Here is a 15,683-nt window from a genome sequence, read left to right on the forward strand (position 1 = left end):
TTGTTTTTTCTGTTTGTACATTACATTGCTGTTATTTGTATGATTTGCTAGTAGCCCGGCTTTTGACAGGCTGTATTTGCAGGAGAGATGTATTAAGATCCTCCGTGCTTTTTCACAGTGACACAGTGTTTAATCTGATTTGGAGTAAAGCAGATGTAAGGCAGTGTTTACTATTATCCAAACAACTGCCTGGAGCTCAAGCCTCTAAAGCCTAGTGGCTGCATGTTGTGATGTAAATTCTTATTCAAACATGCCTGAGAAGCTGAGGTGGAAAATCACGTGTTATCAGGTGGGAGACAATTTCAGAAACTGCATTGCTATAGTTGTTATAGTTTGTCTAACAAAATGTCTACAGTTTTCTCACAGATTCACTCCACTGGCCCAATGTTGCACCATTAAAGAAAATCTACTGTTGTTTTCCTATAAAGTACAGAGTGATTACAAGCTACAAACTGGAATTATCCAGTACAAGCAATATGTGGTTCTTTGTCTTAAAGATTCATATGGATAAAGTCACAGCAGCATGACTGGCTGATTTGATAACTGCATGAATCTACAAGTATACAGGTGTTCCTAATAATGTGGATGGTGAGTGTGTTTTTGTCTGGCATTAGGTAACTGTTACTAGTATTAATAAAAAGTAGTTGAAATTTTAATTTAGATTTGCCTTCTGTCAGGTCTTTTTATTCTTATTATTTGCGTATTTATTTAAATCTTCATTTCTTTTCATTTATTTATTTAAATCTTCACTGTATTCATTTTGTTTTATTTTCATTCTCATTCTATATTTTAAATAATCTCTTTGTATCAGTTTTTATTAGATTTAATATAGTATAAAAATACATTTAATGTATTAAATGTATATTTAAATATATATAATATTTAAATAAATAAATAACGTTCGTCTTTAATAGTATACTATTTTCCTACTGGACAGTGGAATTCTGTTTTTATTATTTCACAAGGATGAAGCCACAGCAAAAACTGCACCATCTTCAATCCTCCTCCTCAAGAATAATGCAAGCACTTAAACGTTTCACATCTTGCTGGCTTTGCAAAAAAAAAAAAAAAAATGGCTCAGGTGCACTTCTGATGAACCATAAACAGTTGCAGATTTGGAGAATACATTCTAATAATTATTTTTGCATTTTATTTACTTAAGTGTGCATAAAATGTGTACATCATAATAAGCTATAGCTTAGCTTGCACATATTCAACTAAACAGGCCATAAGGAATAAGCACAGAACCTAAAAACCTGTATGTATACTGAGTATTACAGTGCATTATTAGACACGGTTTAGTAACATCACACAGTTCATGTTATTAAATTCATCTTCAGTAGCCCTGACCGGGATGTCCATCACAAGACAGCATGTATACCTTCATGTTTTGGTGCATCAGAAGGAAACTGGAGAACCCAGAAGAAACCTAGCTGGGGGCAGGGAGCATGTGTGAAACTCCACACACACAGTAACCCGGGTCCAGGATTGAACCCAGGACCCTGGATCTGCTCCACCGTGTTGCTTCATACACTAATCCAATTTTTTTTTAACAAAATTGCTCTACAAATCCTTTTACTGATGCTTCACAGGTTTGTTTCTTCTGAAAAGGAACTAATTATATTCATTGCAAGCCCATTCGTTATTTGTACACAGTACAAATGTCAAGTGTCACAGTAAGCTATTTGCTCCAAATCTGAATGAATTAGTATCTTTGATTCAGCAATGAGTGACTCACATTTAAACCTGTGTGATATTTAATTCTATTATATATTTTGTACATACAAAAGACATCATAGCCTAATATCCACTCTTGTTGAGCTAATAAAACCCTGAGGCTTTGGCAGATGAACATAAGATGAACATATCGGTCCATATCACACTGATTATCCAACTCTGCGTCCAACTCTGTGTCCCAATCTCTGTGTTGTTTGGGACACAATGTGGATCCAGTGGTTATAGAAATGCTATGGAGTCTCCCAAGGTTTGTATTTGACCTGTTTCCACCTCAATAATGCAGTTAAAGAAGAATAAGGAACTGTTATTTATATGCTAGAGTCTGTGGGTTTTCAGGTGCAGTGTGTAAGTCAGGGGTGGTCTGATGTCAGTCTGTGTGGGTGTAAGGAGGGAGGGATTGAGAGAAGGAAAAGGAAAGCTAGAGAGACTCAGCAGTAGACTTTGGGGTGAGGGATGGGAAAGACATTTTCGAGGCAGAGATATAGAGAAAGAGGTTTTCTTCATCCGTTCAGTCTCTGAGCACGTGATGAGAGGTGGAGTGTGCATGGGGTTCAGGATAGATACAAAGCCTGAGAGAAGTATCTGTTGGATCCTGGATGAAGAACACTGCTATTAGTCATGAAGAGTTAAACCGTGCAGTCTTCAAAATGCACAGGTAAGTGTGTGCGTAATAATGTTCACTTAGGTAACCATCCTATTACTTTCTCCTTTGACATCATAAACTAAATTACAAATGAATTGCATCATGATCTCTTGCATAACAAATTGTGTTGCATGAAGAAGGAATTGTTTTAAAAAGGACAATAGTAGAAAAGGAAATTTCTTATGGAAAGAACAGACAGAATGCCACTGCAGCTCATATTATTACATATTTACAAAATACTATCAATTCTGTCAAGAATACAGATGTTAATTGATGTTAATCAGTGTTAGTGTAAAAGAGCATAAGACAATATGAGGTCTTATTATTATTATGGCCTCTGTTGTATAATGATGAGCTTTTTCTTGGAATGTGGCAATACAATACATTTGGTTGAAGAAAGTGAATTACCTGTGTACGGTACATCATGCACGAAAGGACTGATTTTCAAACAAGCCTATTATGGCTGAAAAACAAAGATTAGACCACTACTTTAAAAGATGTAAATGACTTTTTCTTCCTTTTCACGTTTTAGACACATGACCAGAAAAATGAACAGAACTGAGGAGTCGTTCTATTTGAATGTCACCTCTACAATGACTCTACCAGTCCCCACCAATGGTTCTCCATCATACCGTGAACCCTATCTGCACAGACTGGCACATCTGGATGAGGGTCTCTATAATGACTTCTATAGCCTGTGGATTGCTCTGGTGGTCATTAACACTCTGATATTTATAGTGGGAATGGCTCTCAACAGCCTGGCTTTGTATGTCTTCTGTTTCCGTACAAAGTCCAAGACCACATCTGTTATTTATACTATTAACCTTGCAATCACAGATCTTCTGGTAAACCTGTCGCTTCCTACCCGCATCATACTGTATTACAGCGGAGGCAGGTGCTTAAACTGTTCTTATATTCATTTATTTAGCTACTTTGTCAACATGTACTGCAGCATCCTCTTCCTCACCAGCATCTGCGTGGACCGGTATCTCGCCATCGTACAGGTGGAGTCCTCCCACAAATGGCGCAGCCGCAACGTGGCTAAAATAGTTTGTATCTGCATCTGGCTGTTCGCCATCGTCGTCACTTACACTTTCCTCACAACAGCCTTCAAACATTCAGCATGCTGTGTGTCCAAGCTCTTCGCCCTGACCGTATTTGAGTTCTTCCTGCCCTTGGTGATCATTGTGGTGTTTACAGTCAGGATTATGTGCGCACTGTCCAGCCCAGGCCTCATGCAGCAAAGCCGGGACAGACGGATGAAGGCTGTGCAGTTACTCACTACGGTACTGGTGATCTTCACCGTCTGCTTCACACCTTTTCACGTTTGCCAAGTCTTAGTCTACTTCCACCCTGATCTACCCCACCATGTCATCATCTACCATGTGACTGTCACACTCAGCAGCCTTAATAGCTGCCTGGATCCTGTCATCTACTGCTTCGTCACCACCAACTTCCAGTCTACCATGAAGAAGTTTTTACAGAAGGTCAAGGAAGAACAGACCAGTGGTGACATCATCAGCATGCAAAAAATCTCAGGCACTGTTTACGCCATCACTAACAGCATGATCATGATTAATATGAATTCTCCTAATAAGGCAGGAGACAGATAAAGCTGTGCAGTTTATGGACTGTATTCCAAATAAATATATATTGAACTGAACTCTTAGTGTCTTTGTTGTAAATAATTAGCTAAAATATTTTAATATTAATTAAAATATTATAAAATATATTCATTTTAATTATTTAATTTGAATCATTTTATTATGTTAGAATAGTGTAAAATGAAAATAAAATAAATTTTTACATTAATTTTATTAATTTTACATTTGTTTATATGAATCTTAATTCAACTTTTTGTTTATGTGACTGTTTTAAGACAAATCTAAGATTATTAACTTTGTTTCTCGATTTTTTATTTTATTTTAAGCTTAAGACTGTCCTGTTCATTTTACTCATCCCTAGCACTTCTTTTATTCTTTGTTTCTAATTTCAAGAAAGATGCAAAAGAATCTGCAACTATAGAGTATGACTGCGTAAAATGACTAAATATGTATCCAGAAACAGGCTTATTGACCTTACATTGCTATATAATAATCCCATAATAGCAAATATTAGATTTTCATTGATTCAGTATATCTACACTTGCTAACATTTTTGTATTATTTCTGTTTCACAGTTAATACAATATTGGTGGTAAATATGTCTATTCAGACACTATCAGTTACTTATGGTGTTGATATAAAGTATAGCAGTTATTGTATAGTAGGAGTGCATTTTCTTTTGGGTTTTCCTGTTTCCTGCCAAAAAGATGCAGGTAGGTGGTTTGGCAAGTCTACATTCTGCCTGTAGGTGTGAATGAGTCTTTTGTGTGTGTGTGTGTGTGTGTGTGTGTGTGTGTGTGTGCTGCCCTGTGATAAGCATAAAGAATGTCAGAAATGCATTTTTGTCAAACTCTTAAGGAAAACAGGTTCTCAGAGGTAACTTTGATAGTTAAGACTTTCTAGCTTCCTGAAGTGCCTCAACTCACTGAGAGGTTTCTGAGGATTCCCCTCATGCAGTTCCTCAGGATAACATTATGACCAATCCTACTGTTTACCGTATTTGAGTTGTCATAATCAGTGTGAAATGATTTTGCTATGTGAAGTTTCTATCATTTGAGCACCTCATGGAGCTGGCTCATAATGCACTCACTCTTTCACATGTTTGGGCAAGCTGAAGATTTTCCACAAGAGGGAGATATTGGTACTCTAGCAGTCCAGTAAAAAAGAGTATTATTTTTAAAAAAATCAGTGGATTTTTAGGTTAATTTCCCACTCATTTGTGTGTATGTGACAATTATTGCCCTTTATACTGTTTAGTACTTTGTGCAATCTCTTAATGAGACTACAAAATACAGAGCAATGAATCAGAGAGCACTTCAAAATACAGAGTATCACGAGATCCTCCAGGGCCAAGCTCAAGACACTAGGATGGCCAAGTCAAAAAACATAATCATGTGGTCACTAAAACTTTTTTTTTTTATTTGGGTCAAGGTTTTGGGTGATTGTTTTGTTCTAAGCATGACTCAGTTGTATCATCTTCTCAGAGGAAGTCCGGTGTTTCCATGTTTCCTAACAGGGCTCCCCAGTCCTTTAGAATAAAAACATTCACATATCACAAATCCTTCACCATGGTTAACTTTTTTTCTGTAAAAACATGTACAAACCAAATTTTGAGTGTTTGTTGTCAACAATATTTATAGCTGATCTAATTATATAACCCTGTTACACTTATATTTTCTTTTTGGTTTGATGAAAGAAAACTACTGGAACTAAATAGTTTGTTTGCATGGAGGCGGTGTTTTAGAGACATTTATACCTCTCTAACCTCCTCCTCACTGTGCATGGGGGAAAATACTTTAAGGCAGGTTCATTTTACCCTTAACAATAAACAGTGGGCATGTAGCTATTTTTATAAATAGAATTTTGGCCACTGTGCCACCTCATATTTATATCCCAGTGACACAAGGTACTGGACCCAATAAAATATACTATATTGCCAAAAGTTTTGGGACACCCCTCCAAATCATTGAATTCAGGTGTTGGTTTTAGGGTTGACTCCTTCCTGTTCCAACATGACTGCACACCAGTGCACAAAGCAAGGTCCATAAAGACATGGATGAGTTTGGCGTGGAGGAACTTGACTGGTCTGTACAGAGTCCTGACCTCAACCCGATAGAACACCTTTGGGATGAATTAGAAAGCCTTTCCAGACGATTTGGAGCTGTTACAGCTGCAAAGCATGGACCAACTCCATATTAAATTCACGTGCATGTAAAGGCAGATGTCCCAGTTTTGGCCTGGCTCTCATTCTCCACTCTAATTCATCACAAAGGTGTTCTATCAGGTTCAGGTCAGGACGCTGTGCAGGCCAGTCAAGTTCCTCCACACCAAACTCACTCATCCATGTCTTTATGGTTCTTGCTTTATGCACTGGTGTGCAGTCATGTTGGAAGAGGAAGGGGTCATCCCCAAACTGTCCCCACAAGGTTGGGAGCATGAAATTGTCCAAAATGTCTTGGTATGCTGAAGCATTAAGAGTTCCTTTCACTGGAACTAAGGGGCCGAGCCCAACCCCTGAATTCAACTTTTGGCAACATAGAGTAGGAGAGCTGCGTCAGGTAAAGAATCCTGTGCCAAATCCCAAAGGGCAGCATTCAGAAAGACATATTCATATTCAGCATTCAGAAAGACATATTCATATTCAGCATTCAGAAAGACATATTCATATTCAGCATTCAGAAAGACATATTCATATTCAGCATTCAGAAAGACATATTCATATTCAGCATTCAGAAAGACGTCATATACTTATAGTTACATGAACAATAATTATCCAATGACGTAAGCATACCACAAAACGGTGGTGAGTGATAAGGAAATGTCGCTTGAGTAAATTGCGAAATAGATAACCGATCATAAAATCGTGTTGAAATCATGAAATGGTGGGTCCGTTTTGGATTCTATACAGCACATTTCTTATTATTAATTAAACATAAAAAACATAATCGCACTTCCGGTCCACTCGTCTTTCGAGATGGATAATAACCGTGTGGTAGGAGGTGGGGATTTTGTGGGCTATGTGCCTGGCAACCCACTCGACACAATAGAAGAGCGTCCCTTCTGGAGCAGATGTGAGAGAAGAGCGCGTGTGATTGGCCGGTAAGATTCAAGCTTTACGGGACTATAATCAAGTGTATTCGTGTTTCAGAAATAAACATAGTCTTTATTCGGAAAGGAACAATGTTGTTTGTAAAGACCCTTGGACTGACACCTGTCTGAAGAACATCAGGTTAGCCTTTTAGCTTAGCGTATAGAAAAATCAGACTTACTAGACGGTAGAGTTGGAGCTGACTGATGGTTAAACAGCCAACAATGCGACTAGACAGACTAGCTAACACACAGAACCTAACAGCTCATGAGACGTCTAGTAGTCGGGATTAAACGCCACGTTGATTTATTCGTCTCTGGCGAATAGTTAAACTAGTGCTTTTTGCTAACTAAGCTAGCTAGTTAACAGGTAACGTTAACGTTACACTGTATATTTACGGGTAGCTCGTGTTGCTTAATGTTTTCCTCACACACACATGAATAAGGTTAGACATCTCTATAAGACCTTTTGGTTAAAAGAAATCTTTTCGCCCTCTTTAAAATGCTATTTCCAAAGCCTGTTTAAGCCGTAAGGTGAAAAGAGAAGGGAAATCAGTTGCCCGAGACAGTCCACCTTATTGACTTGGGCCGAATCCCAAATATCTCTCTACTTTCTAGAAAAGCTCACTTCTTTGACTAGTAATCGAAAGGCTATACGCCCTATCATAGTGCACTATTTATTCAGTAGGGCGGCGTTTGATATGCGGAATAAAGTTAACGCTTCAACCCGCAGCAATCAGGACCGTGCTACGGAGTGACGTAGGCGTGACGAGTCTCTACAGTTAAATCCAAGCTTCCGCCCTTTCAGCGCTTTTACTTGAGGTTTAAAAACGTTTCTTCTTTGTGGTTAAAGTCTTGAATCTTTTACACTGTTGTCTTAAACAGCCCCCAGAGAAATGTTTGCATGTGTTTTTATACTTGTCTTTTGCAGGAGTTGGGTCTTTGGCTTCTGGTGAATGAGAAGGTGCTTATCTATTGAGGTATGTTCCTCTCTACGACTTTTGTTGTTGCTGTTGATGAGGATGATGAGGATGATGAGGATGATGATGCTATGAGAAATGGACTGACTGACTTTAAAACACAGCACTTGGCCTGCAAGAGCACTAGAATGTGATGCATTGTGATGTTTCTAGAAAGTCAGGTCAAATGTCACATTGGCATTGTCACAATATTACACTACAGGTCAACAACAGTTTGAAAATAAATGAATAAATAAATTCAGATGTGAAATGGCCCAAATGCATTCGGAACAGTGTTTTTCAGTAATATTTATTTGTGTGCTAGGGGTACACAGGGCATTTTTGGGGCAGAGATTACCATGTTGAGTTTTACACTATGTTCTCCCCATGATTGACCTGTTCTTTGGTCCACCTGTTGACCTGTGTACTGGCGATGTTGTCTTACTATGTTTCATCCCATCAGAGGTTTTAGGCTGATTGTATGTCACGTGATCTAGTGATCAGTGATCTAGTGAATCGGTATCAGGATATTTAATGATGGGGACTTCAGTAAGTTGTTATGGACGTCTGCCAAATGCCATTCATGTAAATGTAAGGTAAGTGTAAAATGTCCTTTAGGTGTGTGTGTGTGTGTGTGTAAGCATGGTGCCCTGTGATGGACTGATGAACTGATCTACACTGATCAGTTTTCCTAGGATTAGGCTTAGATTCTATCAGAATAAAGTGCTTACTGAGGATGAATGATTGTGTTTTTTCTTTCTTCTCGCTTCTAGATATCAACTGATCACTCCATGGGTCTATTCAGGGAATCATCTACCTGCGCTGAGCTTCTCCTCCTTCTCCCTTCTTCCTTTTTCACAAGCCAAAAAATAATGACTCATTACTTAGCCAGAAATGGCAGTCTATGGATTTGTACTAGCCACAGCAGGTGGTAAAACTTTCACTTTTAGCTTGTGGAGCGGCCTGACGTCCGTCTTATCTTCAGAAACTTTACTGGTGCTTGCGTGTCGATTTTGAGAAATCTTCATTGAGGTTTTGAAACAGAGTCCAGAAGGTACAGCGAAATAAAACTCCATTCCGGGTGTGATTCAGTTCTCTACTTGACATGGTGCCCAAGAACGTAGACACGGAGGCTGTACAAATGCTGCATGTGGATGTCGAACCTGTCAAGTCTTCAGGTAGCAGAATAAATGGAAATAAGAAAATGGAGGCTTCTGAAAAATCAGCCAGTGAGGACTCTGTGGATCACATCCCCAAACGCCTGTGGGTTATGCACGGAGCCGTCATGTTCGGCCGCGAGTTCTGCTACGCCATGGAAACAGCACTGGTCACACCTGTGCTCTTACAGATAGGTAGGTGGCCACAATACTTTAAAACAGTAGATTTCAGTAAAGTAGTAAAGTTTAAAGTTTATGGCTAGTAAATCAGTGTGACTGGACCTTTGTCACCATTCATTCGTCATCATTAACTAATAAAGGCTCTCATGTGAGTGATGAAACACTAAGATTTCCTCACGTCTGGCTATGCAGCAAGATCTGAATGACTGGAAACTTTTATAGATGAGCAATAAATGGTGTTTGGCATTTAAACATTGAGGGTGCTGCAAGCGTCTCAATATACACCATGAAGGTGAAGAAATACGATGGCAGTATACCTGCAGTCACAAAACCCACAAACATCGCACTAAGCTTTTGTTATAGTGATTGACACAAGCCTTTCCTATTGATGTGTGTTTAGTGGAGTGTTTAGTAACAATGAACTCCACTGAGCTTGAATGAAGAATGTGTGCGTGTGCACATTTCACACCGTCTCTTTGTTTTTTGTTTTGTTTTGTTTTCCATTTTCAATGAGCGCAAGTTCAGTGACATGTTTACGATAAAGTAGTACAATTTAGGGAGAAGGAAACTAAGCAGTGAAATGCTATGCAGCACCGGTTACACACGTATTATTCCGAAGGAGACAGAAGCCAACATGGAAATAAATCGAAACTTTCTAGTAATAATGAAACTTCTCCACTTGTTCCTCAGTGAATTTATCTTTGTAGTAGATGATGTGTGCTAAAGGGTGCCTTAAGTTGAGTTTTGTCACAGTATCCTTACAGCTACTGAAAGCAGATTTTAAGCACATAAAATGTTGTCATGTCATGTCATATATTTTTTGAAATGCCACTTTGAAGGGTTTGTAATCATTTAAATTGGTTTTATTGCTGTAATAAAGGTGTTGCCAGTCCTCTCACTGAAGTATTTGATGAGTAGATGAAGTACGACAGTATTATAAAAGTCAAGTTAATGAATAGAGGACATGTTGAAACAGGTCAAGATACATCTGACTGGCCCTGTGCAGGACACCCAGTTTGCACCATGTGCTTTTCCAGGGATTGGTATTTAAAAAAAGAGAAAAAAAAGAAAGTCAGAAATCACAAAATCTAAACCGTGAACTTGAGATTGAAATAATCACATGAATTAATGACGTAACTTAAGACCAGTGGCTTAAAGAAGAGGTTTGTCCTCATCTAAGGGAATGACCGGTGTATTTGACTGACATCATTGTTGGGAAGTGAGAGATTGAGCTCCTTTCTTTTTCTCTTCAGGTCTTCCAGAGCAGTACTACAGTCTGACATGGTTCCTCAGCCCTATCTTGGGCTTAATTTTTACTCCTCTGATCGGATCAGCCAGTGACCGCTGCACCCTCAGGTGGGGTCGGAGACGGCCCTTCATTCTGGCTCTGTGTGTAGGACTCTTGCTCGGTTTAGCGCTCTTTCTCAATGGCTCTCTAATGGGTAAGATTTCTCTTTCACTTAGTTTAATGTTTGATGCTGCTAATGTTTAACTGCACAGATTTTAGTCTTGATGAAAAGAAAAAACATGTAAGCTTTGTTATATCATTAAGCACTTTGTGTTGTGGAAGTTTCACTGACATGGTGTGTGTCTCTGTTTCTGTGTCTGTGTGTCTCTCTCTCTCTCTCTCTCTCTCTCTGTCTTTCTCTGTCTCTCTCTCTCTGTGCATGTGTGCGTGTGTGTGTCTCTCTCTGTGCATGTCTCTCTTTCTTTCTGTGTGTGTGTGTGTCTCAGGTCTGACTGCAGGGGATGCTCCTGGTAACCAGCCCATCGGGATCATTCTGACAGTAGTGGGTGTAGTGGTGCTGGACTTTTGTGCTGATGCTTTAGATGGACCAATCAGAGCCTACCTGCTGGACGTCGCTGATGGGGAAGAGCAAGACATGGCCCTGAATATTCATGCTTTCTCTGCAGGTAACATGCATGGTTCATTTTTATGCCTTTGCCACTAGGAGGGAAGGCATTATGTTCTGCTCTGTCTGACATTCTCATTAGTGCAATATCTTATAAATAAGAACAAATTAATAACAAGGTGGCAGCAGATGCATCCCTATTGACACTGCTGCTGTCAAGTCTGATCCATTTTTAATATGCAGTATATAAGAACTTAATAAATAAAGAAATATAGGCACAATTAATATCACAGTTAAATTTTAGATTAGACATGACCTTATCCTGAGTCTCTAATGCCCACTGTATTGTCATGCTGCATTTACAGGTTTGGGTGGAGCTTTGGGTTACATGTTTGGAGGTTTGGACTGGACAAATACTTTCTTGGGACATGCCTTCAAAGCCCAAGAGCAAGTTCTGTTCTTCTTTGCTGCCATCATCTTCATCATTTCTGTGGTGCTTCATCTTTTCAGCATCCAGGAGGGACTATACAAAGCTCATCAGCAGGACTTATCTGAGAGTGAGGAAGCAGACAGCTCCTCATCCATTCATCTTAACGAAATTCTTCCTAGGACTCACCAAGTGCCAGTACTGGACCTTATTATAGAAGAGGATCCTTTTGAAGCTTATGAAGACAATCAATCTGAGACAGAGGTCCAGAAGGACTTCCCGAATGTAACAAGAAGTAAAAGCGACTCTGTTCTTGCTGTACCAGACACTACCATTGAGCTTGATCCAGATTTGGATCTTGATGATCATTTTCTCCACAACATAGAGCCAGCTTTATTCCAGGACTTCAACACTGATATGCCATTTGAATATTGCCAAAACAGCAGCTGTCAGGCCAATCACTGCTCCAACTTCTCAAACCACACAGATTTTATAGGGAGCAACGGACACATTAACGCAACCAAAGTTACCAATGGTGACCTTGCTGGGGACGCTAAACCAAAATGTGACATGAACCATCAACATAAAGCGGGCATTCGTCACTCCAACATGACAGTCCGCTGCCGGCACCCTTCATTCTACCGGCAACCTTCCTTTACCTTCTCTTACTACGGCCGGGTGCGCTTCCATCGGCCTCGTCGCCACATCAATTCAGCACACCCGATCAAGTCGTCACGCAGCCTGAACGACATCGACAGGATTACAAGACTGCAGGAGCGTCGGAAACTGCAGAAAAGAGGGAGCACGTCATCCGGAACGGACGAAGACGATGACAGCGAGAGTGAAGAAGGAGAAGGAAGCGGCACTACTGTGAAGCTGCTCTGGTTGTCCATGTTGAAAATGCCTCCGCAGCTCTGGCGCCTATGCGTGTGTCATCTTGTCACATGGTTCTCTATTATCGCCCAGGCCGTTTTCTATACCGACTTCATGGGACAGGTCATCTATGAAGGAGACCCAATGGTAAGAGGAACTTTGCATTCTCTCCTGAGTAATTTTGGCTCTGAATTACAATCAGTGCAGAAAACACACACTCTTTCCTACATTTAGGCTGCTGCAAACTCGACTGAGCTTCAGAACTACCATAAGGGAGTACAGATGGGCTGTTGGGGGCTAGTTATCTACGCTGCCACTGCTGCCATCTGCTCAGGTATGTTTTACAACCAACAAAGTTTTTATTCAAGAACAACAAAGTGATAAATCTAGAAGTGGATTTTTCACAAATTCATAAAGTACCCCCTTGTTCTGCAGCTGCAGAGCTGCTAACTTTCAAAAGTGAGATTTTTACAGTTGCATAATTACAATGTAATAAAAAAATCTGATGTTTATATGATATTTATATGTGAAATCAGTGCAATACAGGTACTGGCATTTGAGAGTATTAGTGGAAAAGGATTACACTTTAAGCAAGGACAATTGCAATGCAATTTAAACATGATGTTTTCCATTTTTTGTTTTTCCGGGCTGGCCACCATGTAAGTAGTCTTAATCTGATGAGCACTGTGTTAACTGACTCTTTATCTAATAATATTTGTAGATTGAAAACTTAATGCTGGTCTGCAGTTAACCAAGTTCCTGTGGTACTAATACCTCCTTTCTTGTAGCTAGCCTGTGAATTATAATTGCTAGAGATGTGGGCTCTGTCGGGCTTATTGCTTAATCTTTGCACAGCTTGCGCCATCTGCCTCATCTCCGAAGTGTCAGACATTTAAACGAGCAAGTGCTGAGACAGTATGCCATTTACACTACAGGCAGTGTGCAGAGGCGATTAACCAATTTTAATAACAATTCAATAACACAGTAACTACAGTATGCTTTCAGTGTACTGCATTTCCCCAGTACATAAATGCACAAATTCTGTTTAACATGCTTGGAAAGTGTCGTGTTAATGCTGCGTTATGAGCATGTGGGACATAATTTAACAACAAAAAAACCCCGAAAATGTTGTACTATCAGTCATACTGGGCTTTTGTTTTTATATGCTTTCACAGTAGATAACACAGATGTTCTATCCTTTATAGCTGTGCTTCAGAAATACCTGGACAACTATGACCTGAGCATTCGAATCATCTACATGCTGGGAACGCTAGGCTACACTGTTGGCACGGCTGTAATGTTCATCTTCCCCAACGTCTATGTAGCCATGATAATGATAAGCAGCATGGGATTCATTTCTATGAGTATATCTTACTGTCCTTATGCTCTGCTGGGGCAGTACCATGAGATCAAAGAGGTAATAGAATTGTATCTGGAAATCTCTTGATATGTATTCATATTATTATTGTTCATTGTGGCTTGATTATAATTACTGACTTGGGTTCTGCCTCTTGTTTTTGCTTTACAGTACATCCGCCACAGTCCAGGCAACTCCCGCAGAGGTTTCGGAATCGATTGTGCCATCCTGACATGTCAGGTTTATATCTCTCAGATTCTGGTGGCGTCCGCTCTCGGAGCAGTCGTGGAAGCCGTCGGCTCAGTGAGAGTCATCCCGATGGTGGCTTCCGGGGGCTCTTTCATCGGATTTCTTACTGCTGCGTTCCTCGTCATTTACCCCGACACGTCGGAAGACGACGACGACGAAAACGAACAAGCCCCAAGTACAACCTGAGTCTGTTGATGATTAACAGACCGGGGTCGCTTTCACTGTGTGAAATGCCGACGCAAAGGAGGTGGAAAACATATAAAAGTCACTTCTTCACTGTGAATAGTTGGGAAATTGAGTGTACTACAAAATCAGAGAACAAATCCCAGATTGCATTGCATTCAAAATGGTCTTGATGTGCCTGAGGAGTGTCAATCTTTACCCTTTTAAACATAATGCATCATATAACACACACACACACACACACACACACACACAAGCAGTATGTATGTTTAAAAAAGAAAGAAAGGTACAGAAAAAGTTATTTATTATTACCATGAATGGTACAAAAAGTTTCCATTTTTTTGGATAGAATTCCTAAGCTTCACATAGAATGTACCAGATTTACATCACTGTTTTGTACTGCCAGGACGACGACGACGATGATGATGATGGTGGTCATGCTTCTAACAGGAAGACAGAGTTCCCTTATTATACACAGTCCTTTAGGAGTTTCTATTGCAACAATAATAATAAAACAAGCAGACCTGATTTTAGTGCATTTACTAAATTTACACTGCATCATACTACAGTGTTTGCACATTTCTATTCATTTTCTATTTTAGAATTATGCCGGATTCTGGACCAGTAGTGCTTGAAACAGAAGCACTCAGGAGAATCTCTCTCTCTCTCTCTCACACACACACACACGCTCTCTCTTTTGTTCCCTTTCTCTCGCTGACTCTATTTTTCGCTCCCTCTCTTTTTCTCTCTCTCTCTCTCTCTCTCTCTCTCTCTCTCTTTCATAATATATAGTAAAATAATAAATTAGCTGCTGCATGACAAGGTGGTTACTTTTATACAGCTTTAACTATGCACAATTGAAAAAAACCCTTTTTTTATTTATATAAGAATCTGAGTTTTTTTTAGAGTCTTTGGATACAATTCCTTGGAGAAGTGAAGTCACTGCTTCATCTTCTTTTTCTATTCAGTTTTAATACCATGGACTGAGGTTCACATGGCCTTTAGTCATATCTTGTCTGAAAATGACTGCTGTTTCAGTTCTGTCCGTCATTTTATGCAATCCAGCTGATTACCACAGCTGACCTAAGACCAGTTTTGTTGGTCCACCTTTATAATGGTTAAAGATCTTCTTTCAGTTCTCCTAGTACACATGAAACGTGTACTATGCTGCTTGGAGACAGTTTTACTTGTCAGGTTTTCAGTTCTACCAGCAGCAGTTGAATGTTGATCATTTCAATTCAATTGTTCCAAAACGTTCATAACTACATGGTATTAATTGTGTTTCACAAAGCAGACTCCGTATTATCTGGTTTCAGGTTACTAAGATTCAACACATTATTAGTATTATTAGTAGTAGTATTATTTTTAAATTGG

General features: G+C 39.5%; 2 protein-coding genes across 4 annotated transcripts in view; both read left to right on the top strand.

Moving 5' to 3' along the window:
* The first annotated feature begins 820 nt into the window (after positions 1-820).
* On the top strand, positions 821-4,033 carry gpr20 (G protein-coupled receptor 20). Its single transcript, XM_058402303.1, has 2 exons — positions 821-2,392; positions 2,913-4,033. The coding sequence occupies exons 1-2, from the start codon at positions 2,334-2,336 to the stop codon at positions 3,991-3,993; spliced, it is 1,140 nt and encodes a 379-aa protein (XP_058258286.1). The 5' UTR covers positions 821-2,333; the 3' UTR covers positions 3,994-4,033.
* A 2,810-nt stretch (positions 4,034-6,843) lies between these two features.
* slc45a4b (solute carrier family 45 member 4b) overlaps positions 6,844-15,683 on the top strand; it is a 9,119-nt gene continuing 279 nt past the window's right edge. The window contains exons 1-9 of one of the 3 annotated variants that reach the window (XM_058401888.1): positions 6,844-7,083; positions 8,003-8,051; positions 8,804-9,382; positions 10,621-10,809; positions 11,102-11,281; positions 11,586-12,667; positions 12,755-12,854; positions 13,726-13,937; positions 14,049-15,683. The exon at positions 14,049-15,683 is cut by the window's right edge and continues 279 nt beyond it. In XM_058401888.1, the coding sequence (XP_058257871.1) occupies positions 9,136-9,382; positions 10,621-10,809; positions 11,102-11,281; positions 11,586-12,667; positions 12,755-12,854; positions 13,726-13,937; positions 14,049-14,312 (2,274 nt within the window). In that variant the 5' untranslated portion in view covers positions 6,844-7,083; positions 8,003-8,051; positions 8,804-9,135 and the 3' untranslated portion in view covers positions 14,313-15,683. Of the gene's footprint in view, positions 7,084-7,133; positions 7,214-7,696; positions 7,894-8,002; positions 8,052-8,803; positions 9,383-10,620; positions 10,810-11,101; positions 11,282-11,585; positions 12,668-12,754; positions 12,855-13,725; positions 13,938-14,048 lie in introns of those variants that run through there. The other 2 variants (XM_058402062.1, XM_058401981.1) reach the window with 2 other exon arrangements.

The sequence above is a fragment of the Hemibagrus wyckioides genome, linkage group LG01, assembly GCF_019097595.1.
Source record: "Hemibagrus wyckioides isolate EC202008001 linkage group LG01, SWU_Hwy_1.0, whole genome shotgun sequence".
NCBI classification, from domain to species: Eukaryota; Metazoa; Chordata; class Actinopteri; order Siluriformes; family Bagridae; genus Hemibagrus; species Hemibagrus wyckioides.

What these genes read in the sequence shown, in the direction of transcription:
- gpr20 (XM_058402303.1), top strand. Translation starts at nt 2,334, where the DNA reads ATGAAGAACACTGCTATTAGTCATGAAGAGTTAAACCGTGCAGTCTTC. An exon ending in GCAGTCTTCAAAATGCACAG is followed by an intron (nt 2,393 to 2,912) that starts GTAAGTGTGTGC and finishes TTCACGTTTTAG; the next exon opens with ACACATGACCAGAAAAATGA.